Source organism: Theropithecus gelada, chromosome 17 (assembly GCF_003255815.1).
Source record: "Theropithecus gelada isolate Dixy chromosome 17, Tgel_1.0, whole genome shotgun sequence".
NCBI classification, from domain to species: Eukaryota; Metazoa; Chordata; class Mammalia; order Primates; family Cercopithecidae; genus Theropithecus; species Theropithecus gelada.
Window position 1 is genome coordinate 80,245,532 of NC_037685.1, and position 20,884 is coordinate 80,266,415.

Below are 20,884 nucleotides of genomic sequence, written 5' to 3' on the forward strand. Positions count from 1 at the left end.
CTCCCACCTCAGCCTCCCAAAATGCTGGGATTTCAGGCAAAAGCCACTGCACTCAGCCCCTATTTGCATCTTAAAGCAGTCACTCCAGCATCACTGAGGAATGCAGGGAGGGAGAAGGGAATTGGATGGCTGCTGGTTGGTTCAAAATGAGAAATGATAAAGGTCTAAGGTGACATCTGAAGGGAATAAAGGAGGGGACAGAGGAATATAAGTGAACCGAGCAGAACGAGGGCAGAGTGGCAGGGGACAGAATGGCAGAAGCCACCCAGCGGGGGGTGGGGCATGGGAGGGAAAGGAGGATCACCTGGAAGATGTGAGGGGGCCAGGGAGTGAGGAGAGAAAGAGGAAAGTGAAATTATGCTTTATAAAGAATGAGTCATACATTCACTCATGATAGAGCATTTACTGTGTCGCAGACACTGGGCTAGACCCTGGCAATACATTCATGAGGGAAACAGACACTGTCCCTGCCCTGGAGGTTTGCACCCTAGTGGAGAGGCAGCTGGTATTTGGGGTGGGAGGCTCCTGTACTGGGCCTGGGAAGCCCAGAAGTGGGTATTTAAGCTGAGAGAGCAAGGATGAGAAGCAGCATCCAGTGAAGAAAGCTGGGAAGACTATTCCCAGCAGAAGGAACGCTATGGGGAAAGGTCCTTCGGGGAATGGAGAAGCAGCCAGGCTTGCTGGATTTGTTGCAGGAGGATCCTATGTGCTTTAAGGACAGTGGTCAGGGCTTTGGGTTTGATTCTGTGCCGCAAGGGAAGCCACTAGAGGGTCTGGGGGCAGGAGAGAACCATGACCAGATGTGACCTATGAAAAGATCACTTTGGACGCTTGCAGAGATGGGGTGCAGTCCAGGTGGGGGCCGTGCAGATGCAGAGAGCTGCTCAGATGTGACACAAGTCTTAGAAGCAGAAATGCTGATGAATTGGCTGCAGGTGAGAGGCAGAGAAGACTCACGTGCTTTCCTGGGTTTCTGGCATGAACAACTTGGGGGATTTCAGGGGCATCATCAGAACTGGGGAAGCCAGGTGCAGGGAGGGACGGGAAGTCACATGCTGTGTTTTGAACTGTACCTTGGAGAGAGGGAGCCTGAGAGGCATCCAGCCAGCAGGTGAATGCACGCATGAGCCTGGAGATTGCCGAAGTCGGCCTGGAGTCACAGAGGTGGGAGCCACAGGTGGGCACACACAGACCACAGACCTGAAGCCTTGCAGGAAGATGGGGAGATGGAGAGGAGATGCACAGGAGACTGAACCCGGGCACAACAGTGCTCGGCTGTGAGGTGGAGGAGGCTGAGCTGAGAGGCCACAGGAGGGTGAGGTTGCCTGGGTGAAAGGAGAGGAGAGGGCCTGGAGAAGAGGCCACCAGCTCTGTCACCTGCTGCTGAGGGGTCAGACGAGCACAAGAAATCGCCACTGGATCTGGTGGCTCTGAGGCCTTGGATAGCCCTGGGAAGAGCATCTTCCAGGGAGGTGGGGAAGCCAGAGACTGGCAGGTTGTGGGGTACATCCCAGGTGAGGAGATGCAGCCCGTTTGTGGAGAAATTGGAGAAGTTTTGCCCTGAAGGAGGACAGAGAGACAGAAGAGGGGCTGGAGGGGCAGCTGAGGGATAAATGGTGTTTTTTTGATGGGTGACACACGTCTTGTGCGGAAACTACCTGAAAACTTGGGAAGACATTAGAAAAAAGAGCCAAGACCCAAGAAGAGAACTGAAGGTGCGAGGGAAACTCATGCCCGCCCCGCCCTGGCCTTCTTATCCAGGTGCCCGTTCCCTGGCTGCAGGTCACGTGCTAACACCTTCATTCTGGTGGGCACAGCACACTGACAACTGAACAAAGCCACTCGGCTTGAAAATGGTCCCTGGTCAAGGTGAAGGACACGCCTGGTGCTGCCAGACGCCGCCGGGCAGCTGCAGGCACACCCTCTTCCTTCCTCCCACACCCTTGGTAGCACAGAGCCTCATTCATCCAGGCCAGCAGGTCATGGCCATGGGAATGTCATGCTCTGTTTCTAGGGAAAAAGGCAGAGGCTTTTTCCCCTGCAGAAGAACCAGTCTGCACCTAGGGCCTTGCCCCTTTTCCCCAAGAGTCCTGGGGTTATATAAGCATCCTCTGTCCCTGATGCTGGGGTCCTGGTCAAGACCTCCCCAGTGCGGAGCTGGGGTGACACAGCTAGGCCCTGGCATGGAGTTCAACCACCCTTTGTCCTGATGGCACTTTATAAAAACACTGTCAGCCTGGACTCTGGGATAACAGGGTTACAAGCCTCCGAATGACTAACTGGTCCTCAGAACTAAGTGAATCAAATACAGACTTTGGGACAATATTGCGTGCACCCAGGCCGGGTGGAGACCTAGACTGAGCATGGACACTGCCACGGAGAAAGGACATGGGAACTGTGGGGTCCCCCTGCTGCCCAGCCACCCCCACACCCTGGGTTGAGGTGGGATGTAGGTTACAGATAAGGTTAAAATACAAACGGAGGCAGGTGAAAGGAGGGGTGGGTACCGAGGTTTGAATCACAGCGAGGAATAGATCACTTCCTCTTCACCCAGACCTCAGCTGCTCCCTAAATCTCAGTGACCCCCAAATCAGTGCCTCTGGCCCATGTCTTTCTTGAGTTCCAGACTCATTTGTCCAACGGCCGCCTGGACATCTCCAGGAACAGGACATTTGTGTGCCTCTGTCCCCCGTCCCGGGCTCCCTGTCTTGGCGGAGCACATCATCTTCTACTCAGGTCACCCACCCCACAGGCCCATGTCCTCCAGAAACAGTTCAGCTATGCCTGGTCAATAGTAAATCCTTAGTATCTCTCCAGTTCTATGGCTGTTGCCTCTGAGCTCTGGGTTTGAATCCTGCATCACCATCTGCTCACTGTATAATTGGGCGAGCAACCCTCTCAGTCCCCGTTTCCACGCCTGTAATATTGGGATTGTGAAAGATGTCAGAATCAGAATGGAGCCACTTTTGTTAAAAATAATCCTGACAAGTAGAGCCAAGGGAAGGCCATGAAGACAAAGATTCTCATGCATAAATGCCTAATAACAAAAACTACCACGGAAGACTATGAAAACCGCTATCTTGCGCAAAAATGCTTCCAGGAGGACACCTGCCCAGTAACTGCCTGTCCAGCCTCAGACTGGTGTCCCTCTTGCAATCAACCCTTGTAGCCAAGGATCATTACTTCAAAGCAATGATATAATCCTCCCTTTCCTTTTAAAAACCTTTGTCTTCCTTCACCTCCCTGAAGGCACACGTGGTTTTTACTCTGGCAGGCATACTCCCGTGGCAGTGCCCTATTCCTGAATAAACATCACTTTCTTTGAGAGCCACTCTCTGATTATTCTTCAGATTGACAGGATAATCACAGTAGGCGTCTCATAAGGTGGTTCTGAAGACTGATAATGCTTTAAAGCATCTGCAGCGGGACTGACAGCAGCACCGAGTTGGCGCTCGCTGTTACCAGCAGGTGTTCATCATCCCGCCCTCCCTCATTGTTTCCCTCCAGGGCCGGCTCCAGAGCGTTCCTGCCGGACACGCAGGTGTTCGGGTCACTTCCTGAATAAAAGCCAGCCGCCTTAATGGTGGAGTCAGACCCTTAGCTGGGCATTCAAAGCTCCCTCCCGGCCCTCTCACATCCCCACATGCCCCGGACACAAGCGCACAAGCCTTGTCATTTTCCAGCCACGCTTTGTGCCCGCCGCCCTGCCTGCAGTGGGCATCTCTCGCTCTGGTGACCCGGCTAACGTGGGCGCACCCAGTCTGAACCCGGCACGTCACCTACCTTACCTCATTGGTTCCCACAACAATCCCGTGAGGTAAGTCCTCTTTTTGCCTGTTTCCTGGAAGCTCGGTGATTCTCAAGAGGGAACAGCTAGCCGTGGAGCCAGAATTTCAGTCCAGGTGTGGCCGTTCCCAAATTCCATGTGGTTCTAGTTAATTCACACAAACCTCTCATGAGTAGATGATATTCCAAAGGAAAAAGGGACCTGACGTCTCCGAGATGGGAAAGGATGGTAGGAGGGTGTATGTCAGCATCTCCCCAGGGCAGAACACACCTGGGGGCATCTGCAATGTCTGTTTTGCTAAGCATGAGCGCGTCTCCACAATTCCCTCTCCAGCAGGTGATGCATTAGGGTTGGTCCCAACAGCACATCCTGTCAGCTGTGAGGGGAGGTGAACTGGGGCGGGGCCGGTGTAGTCGCAGTTGGCTGGCGTTGTCAGGGTTCCCCATTCCCTGCACCTCCCCCTTCAGCTTTGCCACTGTGGGCCCAGCGCGGGGGCTCTGCACTGAAGGGTGCCTGCCCTTCTGTAGGTCCGCCACGTTCTCGGGGTCGGCAGTAGGATCTGCCCTTCCTCCCTGGCTCCTCACCTCCTGTCTATCCTCTCTTCTCTGCTGACTCGGTCCCAGTGCCAGCTGCATGGTATGGACTTAAAAAAGCCTCTGACCCCCAGCGCCATGAGCTTCCATGATCACAGAGGCCTACAGTAACCCTGGTGTGTCACTCGGTGTCCTATCCCAGGATCCATCCCTAACCAGCATGGAGAATGAATTCAACAGATGTTAAATGAATAAATTAGTTAAATAAATGTTTTGGCTTTTTACAGCTTTAAATATTAGAACTAAAACTAAAAGTGATCTTATTTTTTCCAACCTTCCCTAAAGGAATCTAGCTTTTGAAATCTTTCCCGTAAGTTATTCTTTAGCACTGGTATCCAGGATTCGTTTTTCAGTGGGGGCCAAGAGGAGATAGTTATCTGTCCAGGGGCAGAAAGCTGAAGAATAGGCCGAGCGCCCTGAATTTGCAGTCTGGTTTCCAAAGACACGGACCTTGGGGTCAGCCTTGGCCCTAAATCCTGGCTCTGTAACTAGCTGTCTGATCTGGAGGGATTTACTCACCCTCTCTGTGGTCCAAATTTCCCTTCGTCAGGTGGAGGCTTGAGATGTCTGTATGGGGTTAGTGCAGACCAGGCTGAACACTCAGCTTTGCTGGGCTTTCATTATGGCAGCTACATCACAGCAGTTTCCATGTTTCAGAAATGAAATCACACCTTGTTTACATCCATCTTCAACCTTTTTAATCTTTTTAGGTAGCCTAAGTCTAGCTTTTCAGGGTCTCCCAATAGTGTATGTTTCAGACCTTTATCCAGTTGTGAGCCCCAATGCAATATCTAAAACCTTTCCACAAGAACACCCACGGAGCGATGGTACTCATTCATGCCATATGTGTAATATTTTGGATAAAATGGTAAAACGAGTAAAAGACGTAAAATCATAATATCCTCTAATAAAACAGACCAGCAAGATTTGTAAATCTATTCTGAAACAACTAAAATGATTCCAGGAATTTTTGAGTTTAATTTTCCTTCACATTGTTACAATCACTTTCAGTCTTGTGTAATTTCTAGACTGCTGTGGTTCACAGCAGCTGTGTCTCACGGGAAATGTGGACAAACCAGTCTGGCTAGTGAGGGGGGCTGTGGGAAGCTCACAGCCCCTCTTTGGACAGCCACACTGCTCCCCTAGAACCATCAAAGGAGGCCCACCCATGAGGCTGAGAGTCTGGGACATTTCCAAGGGGTGGGTGCTCCTGAGCGTTTTCTCCAGGAGGAATCCTAACTTCTGGGCAGATGCCTGGCTCTGGCCAAGAACCTGGTCCAGGAACATTATGATCTCAGTCCCTGCTGGCCTAACGCTAGGACCCTCCCAGCTGGGGAACCTCGCAGGCAGCAGTGGGGGAGAGTTCCACATGGTTTCTGATGCTCTGGCCCGTCCCTAGTTCACAGCCTTGATGATGAAGGCGAGAGAGAGAGAGAACAGGAATTTGGCCTCGGGCCACTGTGGGCTTGTATCTAGGGTATCCCACACTAGGTCTGGGATCTTTGAACCACTCAGAACCACCTCAGAACCTCAATGTCCTCAGTTATGAAATGGGAAAGACTTCCAGGTATGGGGAGGCATCAACCGTGGGATGTGTAGATTTAGGGTTGAGTAGGCGCTGCCTAGTCAATGGTGGTTAGTGTAGCTTGGAAGATGGGACAGGTGCAGGGTCACTGGTTGGTGGGGCATACAGGAAGGTGTGCTGGGGCCCTGGGGCAGCATAAGGGTTTCCCTGCCTGGAATGGTGACAAGAACACACACAGCCACACAGCATGCAATGGAATGAAACCAACCAAGAAGTGTGTGGTACGTTTTATTTAGTCAGTCTTCATTTAAATGTGTGCTTTTGAAATCACTAAATGTGACCTTTTCAGAATTCAATTCTCACAGTATTTACAGTGAACTTTGTGCAAACAAATCTGTGAGCTTCCTGCTCCGCTTTTCACATTAATAACTTACAAATTTAGATCACAACAAAACCCCAGACTCCTAGTGTTCTGTTGGAAAGGTACTGAGCTGGGATAATGGGTTGCTAGGAAGGAGCTAACGCAAGCCCAAAGGAAATAAAATGTTTTCTTTATCAGAAAAGAATAGTAATAAGGCCTTACTCTCCAAAGGAAAACATACATCCCAAAATGTTGTGGAACCATATTAAGCAATCAAATACATTTCCAATGGTTATTTCACCTTCATTTTTTATACTTACACTCATCTCTTTTAATTAAAAAAGCAAAACCAGAAAAGTGCGATTTGAAGGGACTCTGAACTGTCAGGGAATGTTATAGAAATAATCTGACGTCAGTGACTAAAGAGTGCAGGTCATCAGGCTGCTCCGGCCAGCCTCCTGCAAGGGCACTGGTCAGAGAGGCCACAGCTGCCAAAGCGGGCAGGTGCGCCAGGCCCCACATCACTTGCCTCGGGGTCCATGCCAGGCAAGAAAGAGACACACACCTGGACCTAGCCAAGGGTGGTGCCCTGCCAGGTAATTCTTCAGGTACAAAATCTACAAAGGGGATCAATCTTGGAGAACACATTTCTCTTTCCCTCTCTGGGCACAGAAACACCTAACTGAAGAGAAAGTACACAACACTCAAGTATTGTAAAAAGGGAGGGTTCCTGTGGAAGGCAACGACTCACGATTTAGAAACTGAAGTATAAAAAATACAGATCAACAATTGTGCCTTTCATGTCTTGTAAAGTATCGCTTTAAAATCCCATTTTAGATGCTTGATGTCTGAAACGAAACCACGGCCTTTTAAAATATTTTTGATTCCATGCCTTTTTATAAGGAAGATGAATTAATACCTCAATCATCCTGGTTGCAAGAGACTATTCAGGACCAAAACAGTATAGGTTTTCTATGTGTTCACTAAAGACTGTGATGGGCAATTATAGAATGACAGCTTATGAGAAAACAAACTGAAAACAATTTATTGATGGATCTCAGAATTTTTTCACACATGAATCATTTCTCCTTCCGATGGTTATGTCCTCCTATTGATAAAAGTTCCTCACTGAGACTCCCTGGACCCATGGTTTGTGCCTGCTGGGCGTTCCACTACGGTGATTCCCACTCTAAAATACACTTACAGCAGAAAGCATTCACCCATGATGATTATGAAGGAAATATTCTGTCCCTCACTCACTCTCTGGAAGTCAATATGTGACAGCTGTGACTCTATCCAGAGCCACGTGTTCGCAGTTCTCCAGCAAGCAGGTCTCACCCTGTGGGTCCTCTATTCCCCATGACCCTTGTTGATCCATCCTGTTCCTGCTCAGTTGTTCCCCTGCTCACCTGGACTGCGGGAGGCATGGGCGCGCCCACTGAGGCCACGCTGAGGAGTTGGGATGAAATGCAGGACAGGGAGGGACGGGAGACTGAGCTGAGAGGGAGCACTGGATCCCAGGAGGCATGGATGCACTGATTACAGTCCAAAGACATTGGCAGCAACGAAGGACACACAATGACTGAAAACATTAATGTTACCTTCTGGGATCTCGCAGTGCCCTGAGCGATCTGTGTGTCTACCTACAGACGGGCAAAGCACTTTTGCACCCTGGCCCCATTCCCAGTTCTCTCCTGAGAACTCAGTCTTCCTTGAAGACTTGGTGATGCCTGTCATTTGAGCTCCCGTTTAGTGGCTCATGGTGCCCAGGGGCTCACGTCTGCAAGTTAAAATCGTTTTTATCAACACCTAATACAATGGCTCTGATTTCACATAAATAATCACAGACTTGATTAAAATGAATATATTATTCTAGGTTAATTTTTTTCCATTCAAATGTTTATATTCCATCTACGCAGAACAATTACAACAGAAAAAAATAGGTACCTCCAAAGTCTTCCCAAGAATGATGGCTTTCTGACATATCACATTGTACAAACTGGACAAATGAGACGAATGACTGTGACAGGGGCTAGGCAGCTCTTCAAGGCGCCGTTTTCTTCAAGTCTCGAATCTGTTTAATCAAGTAGTTCTTCTCATCAGCGAACTGCTCATCATCCGCCCTTTCTTTTTGAAAGCTGCTCAGAAACTCAATGAGTTTGGGCTGATTCTTTAACAGAATCTCCACAATAGGCTGTGTTTTGTGAGGACTGGCCACAAACACCTGAAACAAAAAGAAACAAATACTTAGGATGGGAGTGCAAGCCAGGGACCTCACCCACGCTACAGCAGTGCAGGCCAGGGACCTCACCCACGCTACAGCGGTGCAGGCCAGGGACCTCACCCAAGCTACTCGTGTTTCATACGTGACTGATATTATTAATGTATAGAAGCCCCTGACTCTTAATTCTTAGTGAGGGTGATCCGTACAGTCATGCACCACATGACGTTTCAGTCAATGACAGACCATGTATATGATTGGAGTCCCATAGCACCATAATGGAGCTGAAAAATTCCCATCGCCTGGTGATGTCGTAGGTCAATGCATTTACTCATGTGTCTGTAGTGATGCTGGTGTAAACAAACCTATTGCCCGGCCAGTCACATAAAATTCAAGTCCATGCAATTATGCACAGTGCATAACACTTGATAATCAACGACGATGGTACTGGTTTATGTATTTACTACACTATACGTCTATTCATTATTTTAGAGTATACAGCTTCTACTTATTAAACAAAAAGTTAACTATAAAACAGCCTCAGGCAGGTCCCGTAGGAGGTATCCAGAAGAAGGCACTGTTATCGTAGGAGGTGACAGTTCCATGGGTGTTATGGCCCCTGCAGACCTTCCAGGGGGACAAGATGTGGAGGTGGAAGCAGTGATAATGATGATCCTGACCCTGTGTAGGCCAAGGCTAATGTGAGGGTTTACATCTTAAGTTTTTAACAAAGAAGTTTAAAAAGTAAAAAACAGAAAACTTTAAACATAGAAAAAGTGTATAGAATAAGGATATAAAGAAAGAAAATGTTTTTGTACAGCTGCATAACTTGTTTGTTTTAAGGTGTATTATTGCAAAAGAGTCAAAAAGTTCTAAAAAATCAAAAAATAAACTTTTTATAAAAGTAAAAAGTTACAGTAAGCTAAGGTTATTTTTATTTATTTACTTTTTTGAGACAGGGTCTCACTCTATTGCCCAGGCTGAAGTGCAGTGGCACCATCACAGCTCACTGCAGCCTGGAACTCCTGGGTTCAAGCGATCTTCCCTCCTCAGCCTCCCCAGTAACTAGGACTACAAGTGCATGCCACTGCACCTGGCTAATTTAAAATGTTTTTTTGTAGAGACAGGTCCATGATTGCCAAGGCTGATCTCGAATTCCTGGTCTCAGTCCTTCCACCTTGGCCTCCTAAAGCTGTGGGATTACAGGCATGAGCCACCACGCCTGGCCCTAAGGTTAACTTATTATTAAAACAAGAAAAATTTTTAAAAAATCTATGTAGTGTAGTCTAAGCAGTGCTTATGAAGTCTACAGTAGTGTACGGTAATGTTCTAGGCCTTCACATTCACTCACCATTCACTCCCTGACTTCCCCAGAGCAGCTGCCAGTCCTGTAAGCTCCATTTATGGTAAGTTCCCTATACGGGTGTACCATTTTTTCTCTTTTATGCCATATTGTTACTGTATCTTTTCTATGCTTAGATACCCAAATACCATTGTGTTATAATTGCCTGCAGTATTCAGTACAGTAACATGCTGTACAGGTTTGTGCTGTAGGCACAATAGCCCACACTATATAGCCTAGGTGCATGGCAGGCTCCACCATCCAGGTCTGTGCAAATGCACCCTGTGATGTTCCCGCACAGACAACATCGCCTAGTGAGCGCGTTTCTCAGAACGACTCCCTGCTGTTAAGCGCCACAGGCCTGCACTTCACCTTTCCCATCACTCTCCTTGGTCACTAGCTAGGAGCACGTGGGAGCTATCTATGAACATTTCATACTTTGTTTTACTTTTAAATATCTGTTCTTAACTATAAAATCTTTCAAACAGATAATAACATAACAAATCCAGTATACTCACTTCACAAATTGAATAGATTTTGCCATTGTGCCTCAAGCGTCTCTTTTTAAACAAATAAAACATTACAAATGGAACCAAACCCTCACCTTCCACCTTTCCCCTCCCACCTCTAGCAGTGTGCTGCCATCTCTGGGCACGTTTTAATCCTTATCCTCCTACTACACAGATATTTAAACATAAACAACATATAGTACGAGTGAGCTTATGGTTTTTAAACATTATTTTTTGAACACATAATATCATTACCTAGTTCAAAATTCAAAAAGGACAAATGTGAATAGTCCTCCTCTCACCTTCCCTCCCTGGAGGTCACCAGTGTCACTGTTTGTCACGTATGTGAAGCTTTAAAAATTACAACTGCCAGGCCGGGCACAGTGGCTCACGCCTGTAATCCCAGCACTTTGGGAGGCCGAGGCGGGTGGATCACCATGTCAGGAGATCGAGATCATCCTGGCTAACACGGTGAAACCCCGTCTCTACTAAAAATACAAAAAATTTGCTGGGAGTGGTGGTGGGCGCCTGTAGTCCCAGCCACTGAGAAGGCTGAGGCAGGAGAATGGCGTGAACCTGGGAGGTGGAGCTTGCAGTGAGCCGAGATTGCGCCACTGCACTCCAGCCTGGGCGAAAGAGCGAGACTCTGTCTCGAACAAACAAACAAACAAACAAAAAATTACAACTGCCCAGGTCCTACCTCCCAGAGATGCCAACTCAGCAGGTCTGTGGTGGATGTCTGGCATTCTATATTTCTGTGAAGTTCCACAGAGATTCTTTTGTGGACTCCTGGTGGAAACCATGATCTGATGTTGACTGGTGCACTATTTTGTAACAGACACACTCCTTAGTTACTGCTACATACATGACTAAATGGCCAGAATGCAGATCAAAGTGTCTCTGAGCCCTACAGAGCTCTCTGGTGTGATGGTCTGGCCTCCTGCCTCTGCCTGGCACCCCCTCTGCCCACCCATCCCTGTCCCATAGCTGCACAGTACCCAACTCTACAAGGAACACACTATGAAAGGGCTTAGTTATGGGGCAGTGGGGGTTACATGGCTAAGCCCTTAAGGTTCCTCCACCTTAGCAACTGTGGGGAAGGAGAAAACTACCCTAGGATGTTGAGTACCAATGCAGGGAATACAAGGCTGCGGAGGCTCCCATCCCAGGAGGTGGCGATGACATTACATTTCTGGGTTTGGAGCAGGAAGGCTCGTGGTGTGGGTGGCATGAGAGCTAGTCCATGAGTCAGGCAGAGTATGTTTACACGTGGTGGTAAGAGCAGCATTCCAGGAATACTGAATTGTCCCACTGCAGGCTCTGAGGTGTGCGGGACAGGACGTGGGAGCAACAGTAAGAATGAGTAAAGGAACGTGGGAGCTAAGGTGGCGCCGGCTCTGGAACCTGGGTTCAAATTCCACCTCTCCTACATGTTAGCGGTGTGTCCACCAGCCAAGTTTTGTTATCTAGAAATAAAAGGACCTCTGCCTGTCTGGGTGGAGAGAACGTGCTGGAGAACATCAGCAGCGTCAGCACAATGAAGTCTCTGAAAGCCTTCTGTTGTCACTGTCTGTGGGGACTCGTGCTTGCTGGAGGCAAAGTGCCTGACCTGAATTCAAGGACTCGTCACTGCCCCATCACCCTAATTCTGGTCAACTGTACACACGACCATGGGTGGCCAGTTCATAGCCCTCCCAGCTGGTTGTCTTCATTCATGGGGCTGTTTCACACTCATCAAACACTTAACCCTCACAACAGCCCTGAAGTATAAGAGCTGTTATCCTCATCTGTTAATAAGGAAACAGGCTGAGTCATGTGAATAAACTTGACCGCATAGTATTATGGTTAACAGTGCAGACTCAGAAGCACACAGCCTGGGCCCAAATCCCAGCACCACCTCTGATTAGCTGTATGATCCTACAAAACTTTACCTCTCTGTACCTCAGTTTCTTCATCTGAAAAATGGGGATGATGACAGTACCTGAGTGCCATTAGGTAACCGTGAGGCTTAATGAGAACAGTTATGTATTCTACTTCTGGCCTCCAGAACTGTGTTTTCTGTTGTTTTAAGGCATTTGGTCTGTGGTACTTTGTTATGGCAGCCTAGAAAACTAATACACGTGTACCGCATTAGCAGAATATAGGGAAACCACATGATCTTCTCAACTGATACAGAAAAACAGTTTGATAAAATCCCACACCTTTTCAGGACGAAAACACTCAACACAGAGGCTGGGTGCAGCAGCTCCTGCCTCTAAATCCAGCACTTTGGGAGGCTGAGGTGGGCGAATCGCCTGAGCGCAGATATTCAAGACCAGCCTGGGCAACACGGCGAAACCCCCTCTCTACAAAAAATACAAAAATTAGCCAGGTGCCTGCCGTAGTGTGCTGGCTAAGAGTTTTCGCTACTCGGGAAGCTGAGGTGGGAGGATCAATTGAGCCTGGGAGGTTGAGGCTGCAGTGAGCTGTGATGGTGCCACCGCACTCCTGCCTGGGCAACAGAGTGAGATGCTGTCTCAAAAAGCAAACAAACAAACAAAAAACACTCAATCTAGGCCATTTGGATATTCACATGCAAAAGATGAAGCTGAGCCCTTATCTTACTCTAAATAAAAAGTAAAATCAATCAAAGACCTAAATATAAGAACTAAAATTTCCACAGGAAAATATAGGGTACATTTTCATCATGTTGGATTTGATAATGGTTTCTGAGATACGGCACCAAAAATGCAAGCAACAAAAGAAAAAATAGGTAAACTGAACTTCACCAAAATTGAAAACTTTTGTGTATCAAAGGATACTATCAAGAGAGTGAAAAAACACATAGAATGGGAGAAAATATTTGCAAATCATATATCCGATTGGTGTCTCGTCTCCAGGATATATAAAGAACTCTTACAACTTAACAACAACAACGACAAACCCATTCCAAAAAGGGGAAGAGAACTTGAACAGACATTTCTCCAAAAAAGATATACAAATGGCCAATAAGCACATTTTTAAAATCCTCAAAATCATTAGTCATTATGGAAATGCAAGTCAAAATCACAATGAGATACCGCTTCGCACCCACTAGGATGGCTGCAAAAACAAAATAAATAAATAAAAAAACAAAAAACAAAAAAACCCTGACAGTAACAAGTATTGCCAAGATGGACGGAGGTAAATTGAAACCCTGGGCCAGAAATGAAGACTCATGCCTGTAATCCCATCACTTGGGGAGGTTAAGATGGGAGGATCACTTGAGCCCAGGAGTTGAAGTTCAAGACCAGACTGAGCAACACAGCAAGACCCTGTCTCTACAAAAAAAATAAAATATTAGTTGGGCATTGTGGTGCACATTGTAGTTCAGGAGGCTGACGCAGCAGGATTGCTTGAGCCTGAGAAGTTGAGGCTGCAGTGAGCCGTGATCACACCACTGCATACCAGTCTGGGTGACAGAGCGAGACTGTGTCTCAAAAAAAAAAAGAAAAAAGAAAAAAAGAAAAGAAATTATTGCTGCTGGGAATATAAAATGACACAGCCTCTGTGGAAAAGTGGCTGTTCCTCAATAAGTTAAACAATGAATTACCATATTACTGAGCAACTCCCTTCCTAAAAATGGAATACATTGTTCAAACAAAATCTTGTGTAGTAGTGTTCATAGCAGCACTGTTTACAATAACCAAAAGGTGCAAATAACCCAAATATCCATCAACTGATGAATGGATAAACAAATTTGTGGTATACCCATTCAATGGAATATTATTTGGCCATTTAAAAGAATGAAGTACTGGGCTGGGCATAGTGGCTCATACCTGTAATCCCAGCATTCTGAGAGGTCAAGGCAGGTGGATCACTTGAGGTGAGGAGTTCATGATCAGCCTAGCCAATATAGTGAAACCCTGTCTCTACTAAAAACACAAAAATTGGCTGGGTGTGGTGGCAAATGCCTGTAATCCCAGCTACTCGGAAGGCTGAGGCAGAAGAATCCCTTGAACCTGGGAGGTGGAGTTTGCAGTGAGCCGAGATTGCACCACTGTGCTCCAGCCTGGTGACACAGCGAGACCCTGTCTCAAAAAAATAAAAATAAAAATAAAAAATAAAAAAGAATAAAAGAATGAAGTGCTGATGGATCATGCTACAACATGGATGAACCTTGAAAACAAGTGTATGAACAAAACACCACACAAAAGGCCACACACTGTATGATTCCATTAATATAAGATATCCAGAATAGGCAGATTCATGGAGCCAGAAAACAGACTAATGATCACCAGCGGATGGGGGTGACAGGCAATGGGGTGTAACTGCTTACTGAGTACAGGGTTTCCTTTTGGGATGATGAAATGTTCTGGAACTAGATATTGGCGATAGTTGTACAACATCGTAAATACACTAACTGTTACTGAATTGTACACTTTAAAATGGTTAATGCTGAATTTTATGTTGTGTGAATTTTACAACAAACTAAAATTGTTACTTATATTAAAAAAAAAAAGGGGGGGGGAACTCCAGGCCTGTTTATACAAACTGCCTGATGTTTATGTAATACCTTTCAGAAATGCGTGGCTGCTCTGGTTAGCATTTGTTTACAAGGGAGTTACTGTGAAGTTTTAGCTAAAAATTGCCTGGCATTTTGTGGTGACTACATAAATAACTCATGACAGTCTTTCTTAAAAAAAAAAAAAAAAAAGATTAACTACAATAGACAAACTGATGTTGCAAACCAAAATAAATGTAAAATGTACTGGAATTTGCAGACAGGCATCACTGGTTCAATTCCACTGAATTCATCCACTGTACCATAAACCTAAGGAAAATGCTAAGTTTGTGCCCCATTTTTAAATTTTTTCTTGTTTTTATTTTTTATGGCTTCTGAACTCTGCCTCCTCTAAAGGTAGTTGCTGATTGGAGTCAGCTAATGCAATAGTGCCTGATTCCCTTGGGGCAGCCGGGACACTGGTCAAGGCCTGAGATGAACCCACTGATGATAAGAAACACACTTCTAATTCATAGATATAGGGAACCAAGTCTTTTGAATATTATGTCCATGATAGGATTTTTTTTGGTTGTCTTTGTTGTCCCCATTTTTTTTTAAATGTAATTTTCAAACCACCCCCAAACAAATGAAACTACCCAGGACTTCTCCTTTTAGAATGCCACCTTATTGCCTGTAACCCTTAGTTTACATAACATGCCTGAGAGATGTGATTTATGGAGTTCTCAGGCATGGTGAGAGGAAGGCAAATATCATGACCACAACTCAAATATTTTTAGTTTAGAAGACTGAAAATATTGCACTCTCCATTTTAAAACTGAATGCATTGCATGGAAAATAAAATATCTACATCTTACACACATATCCATTAATTTCAATCAAATTCTATTTTGCCAACAGGGATTGAGCCAGAAAAGTTAGCCTTCTGCGGTGCTGACCTCACGCCTTTGATGCGTGCTGCAAGCCTGGCATGCTCTGTAGATGCTCCTGTTACAGTTACGTGGAAGTTACTCCAAGCAAATCCCACCCTGTCGAAGTGTCAAATAAGGCCACCATATCCTTATTCATGTGACTACACATCTGAGTAATAATTTAGAATATTTTGACACAATACTTGCTAGTACTGATCAGAGACCATTAACTTTTTCCTGTTTAAGAAAGGACTTGATCCTTAAATCTGCAAGCTGGTTGGGTGTCTATGAGCATCACTGGGCCCACAACAGAATTAGACTGGACCCCACTGCACATCAAGGGAGGAAGAAAAGCCCTGGGAAGGAAGTGAGGGTGGTGGAGGCCAGCAGCCTGGAAGTACAGGATGCTCTAAAAACCTCTAGAATCCTATGAAATCCTCCTCCTCACTGCCCCCATTCTTCCCATCACTCTAATTACACAAGCTATACATGTGGAAAACTAGGGAAATAAAGAAAAGCACAAAGAAGAAAGTAAAAAACTCACTGACATAATTCCTCCACCCAGAGATAACCACTGTGAATATCTGGTGTATGTATGTGCAGCATTTTTTCTTGTGCACATCGCTATTTGTAGAAATATTTTAAATAAAACTGGGCTTGCATTCTGTACATAATACTTTGTAACCTACTTTTTCCTTAATAATATGTTTTTAATGCTTGTAGATTCTTCTTACATTACATGAGATGATCGTCATTTAAAAATATACATATCGTCTGCTGAATCCTTGCTATGCACTGGGCATTGTGCTACACAGGTTATACGAATGGTATTCTTTTATCCTGACAACAGCTCTGGGAGGAAGATACGATTTTTCCCCAATCTCCAGGTGAGGCTGAGAGAAGTTAAAGCAGCATCCCTGACCACTAGACTGTGTGTGCAGCGTGCGCCTTCCAGGCAGTGCTGGGTGGTTCCTCCAGTGACTGCCGGACAGTACGGCTGCAGCTCCGCCCCCTCCATGTGTGGCAGTGACAGACTATTTGGTTCAAATGTTCTTAACTACTTATCTAAAGGTAGGGGTAAGGAGGGGAAAAGGGGCTTGGGGTCAAGCTATAATCACGTTTCTCATCTTTAAAACTGTTAAGTAAACTAGTGGACCAAAGAAATGGGAACCTGTTTTTTGCCTTCTTTCCAAAGTTTTTTCAGCATTTTAATGTTGCCTTTAGACAGCCAAATACAAGGTGGATGTCTGGACACTTCCTTAGAGTCACAGAACACGTTGATTTGAATTGAACAATTCAAGCCTGTAGGCAGTTTTGTAAAAGGAATATAGCATAGTGATTATATCTCACTGGGGGTTTTTAAAAGTTTTTTTAAAAACAGCTTTATTGAGATAAAATTCACAGACTATATAGTTGATTCATTTAAAGTATACTTTTAAATGTTGTATAGTATACTCACATAGTTGTGCAATCATCACCAGAATCAATTTTAGAACATTTTTATCATCCCAAAAAGAAACCCTATACCCATGAGCAGTCACCAGCCCCGCCCCTGCGCCGCAACATGCTCCCAGCTCTAGGCAGCACTAATCTACTTTCTGCCCCTAGAGCTTTGCCTCATTCTAGACATTCATATAAATGGAATCATAACATATGTGGTTTCTATGACTAGCTTCTTTCATGTAGCACAGTGTTTTTAAGGTTAACCCATGTTGTAGCATGTTATGAATGCCACATCCTTTTTGTGGCCAAAATTGGATCAGGTTTTGAAAATATTCAATGAGTATGTCCTTGCAAAGTGTTTAGCAGAGTCTCTGGCCCACAGCAACTGCTAGTTACAGTTGCTTCTTCCTCCTTCAACATGAAACCACTGCAGTGCCACATATAGCAGTAACCGCTTTCCCAAATATTTACTGTTATGCAGATGCAAGTTAGTAGGATTCATATTTAAACCCAATAGCTCATTCTAACTATTTTGGGTAAAATATTTTATCCTCTATCCAAAGAAAGAGTATACTAGTATTTCCTCTAGTAATACTGTAAAAAGAGGAATTCATACTTCTAATATACTTTATCACAGTCAATTATAGAAAGAATAGACTCTTGTAACTGGGAGGGACCTCAGGAACTTAGCTAACTCATCCTTCCACTTCAGACATAACCCACTGGTAATTCTTGGCAAACAAGAATTGATTCCTATTAGATCCCCTGAAAAGGTGATTCTATAACCATCCTCAGTGACCTATTCCAGTGTCTACAACTCCCGTTCTCAGGAAATTGGTTTTACTTACAGTCACTCTCCACAGCCTACTGAGATAGCTGCTGTTGGCTTGCATTATGATATTCTATGAGACGTGTGCTCTGCCCTCAAGTACCACTGTTAACTTTCTCTGTCAGTCTTCTTTTTTGGTGCGTAAGTGTTTTTAAATCTTTCCACATAGGTCTTGTTTTCCAAATAGCTCAATCATCTCTGTGGCTTCTCTGTGCTGAGCCTCTCTGTATTCTCTATACGCTCCTTCAGGTAAGCACCTCAGAGGAACTGTGGAGCTTTCCTAGGATCCTTAAGGAAAAGTCATTTACCTGACGACATGGTCAACCTCAAGATTCCCAGAGCTGTCAATATCAACTTAATCCCAGTGAAATCTGATTCGAGTTGAAGAGAATACTGGGTTTGTGCATCAGGGGCTTTCACTCTGCTATCACTTGCTCACCCTGGATTTTTCTGCTCTTTGTGCCATCACTTTCTCAATTATTTTAGTTCCTTCCCAGGTCTGTGATACTGTACTTTTCAGCACTGAGCTTTTAGCCGCTTATTCCTGGTTTCATCTACAATGGACAAATACTACAGCCATTCAGAATCCTTCTTCCCGGAGGCCTTCAGCTCCATCGGCAGGTCCGGCGAGTGTGATGAGCACACACACTGCTGACCTCATTCTCCAAGCCTCAGAAGGAAATGTGGACCGGGACTTCCCAGGGGAAGCCGCCTGCACAAAACATAGATTCCAGACCTACACATTCTCACTTTCTGAATGGAATATGCCAAGAAGGAAAGATCTAAATATATTCTCAAGTCAGAATAGTTCTATTTAACTTGATGATGCTTGTCAAACATTCTGTCAGAAAGATTTTTTTAAAAGACACTATATTACTACCCAGGACTCTGTTCTTGTCCCAATATTTGAAAACTGAAACGAGTCCCTCCAGTTTAGCATTACCAGATTTAGTAAACAGAAAGAGAGGATGCCCTATGAAATTCTATTTCAGACGAACAATGAGTAATTTTTTTAATGTAAGTATGTTCCGTGTAGTGCTATACATTGTCCATCTCAAATTCAAATTGAATGGGGCATCTTGTATTTTATCTGGCAATCCTTCTCTGGTTCAGAGGCACAGAGGCTCTCAGTTTCCTTCCTTTAAGAACATACATATTGGGTGGGTGCGGTGGCGTATGTCTGTAATCCCAGCACTTTGGGAGGCCGAGGGAGGCAGATCACTTGAGGTCAGGAGTCTACTTGGTGAAACCCCATCTCTACTAAAAATACAAAAAAAAAAAAAAAAAAAAAAAGGCCAGGCGTGGTGGTGCGCGCCTATAATCCCAGCTACTTGGGAGGCTGAGGCAGGAGAATCACTTGAACCCAGGAGGCAGAGGTTGCAGTGAACTGAGATCGCACCACTGCACTCTAGTCTGGGTGACAGAGCGAGACTCTGTCTTAAATAAAAAATAAATAAATAAAAATAGTTCTAAAAAAAGAACATACATATTAATTTACTTACTCAGACATTACTTAAATAACCACTATGGGCCAAAAACCCTTCTAGCTGTTAGGAGATAGAGCAGAGAAAGAACAAATCAGAGGAAAATTCCTGCTCGCAAAGAGCTTCTACGAAATCTAAAGGTATAGCAAAGAGGCACTTTGCCATTTCGAATTTACCAGCTTCAGTTCCCCACATATAAGTGGAGCTATGTAGAAGAAAGAACATGGGATTTGGACGCAGAAGACAACCTTGTCTGTGAGAGCTCAGGCTTGTCACTTAATCTCTCAGGCAGTTTCCTCGCCAATGAAACAGGGACATCACACCTGCCTGACTTCATAGCTGGCATGAGGATCACATGGAATTTTGTCAGGGAAAGTGCTCTGTACAAAATGTTAAAATGTTATTAACGTTGTTAATGCAATTGCTTTGGTATTTTGGAAGCCAAATCTTTGGAATCTACAAATTTCATATAATTGTGGAAGTTACATAAGAAACTAGACATTTATCCCAAAATTATATGGAAAAGCAACTTAAATTTTTTTTTATTCTAGGTAATATTCACAAACATTAAATATAGGCTTCGTTTTCTTTACATACTACTGCAAAAATATTTTGTAAAGTAGCTAACATTATAAATATTCAGTAGCAGGATTATCAAACAAAGTCGTAAGTAATATATTTATATACTTGTTTGATGATATTGCTAAAGTTTGCCAGAAATACCCATTGCAAACCTTTCTATAAACAAATATGGAGTTGATTGTTTTATGAATTTTTAAGGAAAGTATTTTTAAAAATAGAAAGGAGAAGTGAGGCCTTAATTATGACTTTTCACCTTTTCTCCTTGGCTGCTTTGTTAAATATGCAAAAGGGCAAAATAAGATCAAATGAGGATACGATAAAGCTGAATGTTCGACACCATGTAAAAGTAGTTGGTGAGACATTAAGTCAGAAGTTGGTACACTTTTCAATATACTGTTACAATTTTAGGGGAAATTAACATTATTAAACTACTTCATAGCCAATTCCTAAATTCAATTGGTCTCAACTGCTTTCTCCATGAGTAGAGTTAGATTTGGTATGCCATGACCATAGTAGTTTGGTGTGCTAGAAAGTGGGTCCTTAGGTCGGGCGTGGTGGCTCACGCCTGTAATCCCAGCACTTTGGGAGGCCGAGGCAGGTGGATCACCTGAGGTTGGGAGTTTGAGACCAGCCTGGCCAACATGGCAAAACCTCGTCTCTACTAAAAATACAAAAATTAGCCAGGCGTGGTGGCGCATCCCTGTAATCCCAGCTACTCGGGAGGCTGAGACAGGAGAATCACTTGAACGTGGGAGGTGGAGGTTGCAGTGAGCCGAGATCACGCCATTGCACTCCAGCCTGGGCCACAAGAGTGAAC

At 44.9% G+C, this 20,884-nt stretch overlaps 1 protein-coding gene across 3 annotated transcripts in view; it reads right to left on the reverse strand.

Moving 5' to 3' along the window:
- Window positions 1-6,180: 6,180 nt before the first annotated feature.
- Window positions 6,181-20,884, reverse strand: part of CAB39L (calcium binding protein 39 like) — a 135,948-nt gene continuing 121,244 nt past the window's right edge. For 2 of the 3 annotated variants that reach the window (XM_025364061.1, XM_025364060.1), the window contains one exon: window positions 8,116-8,490. In XM_025364061.1, the coding sequence (XP_025219846.1) occupies window positions 8,311-8,490 (180 nt within the window). In that variant the 3' untranslated portion in view covers window positions 8,116-8,310. Of the gene's footprint in view, window positions 8,491-20,884 lie in introns of all 3 variants that reach the window. The other variant, XM_025364059.1, reaches the window with a different exon arrangement.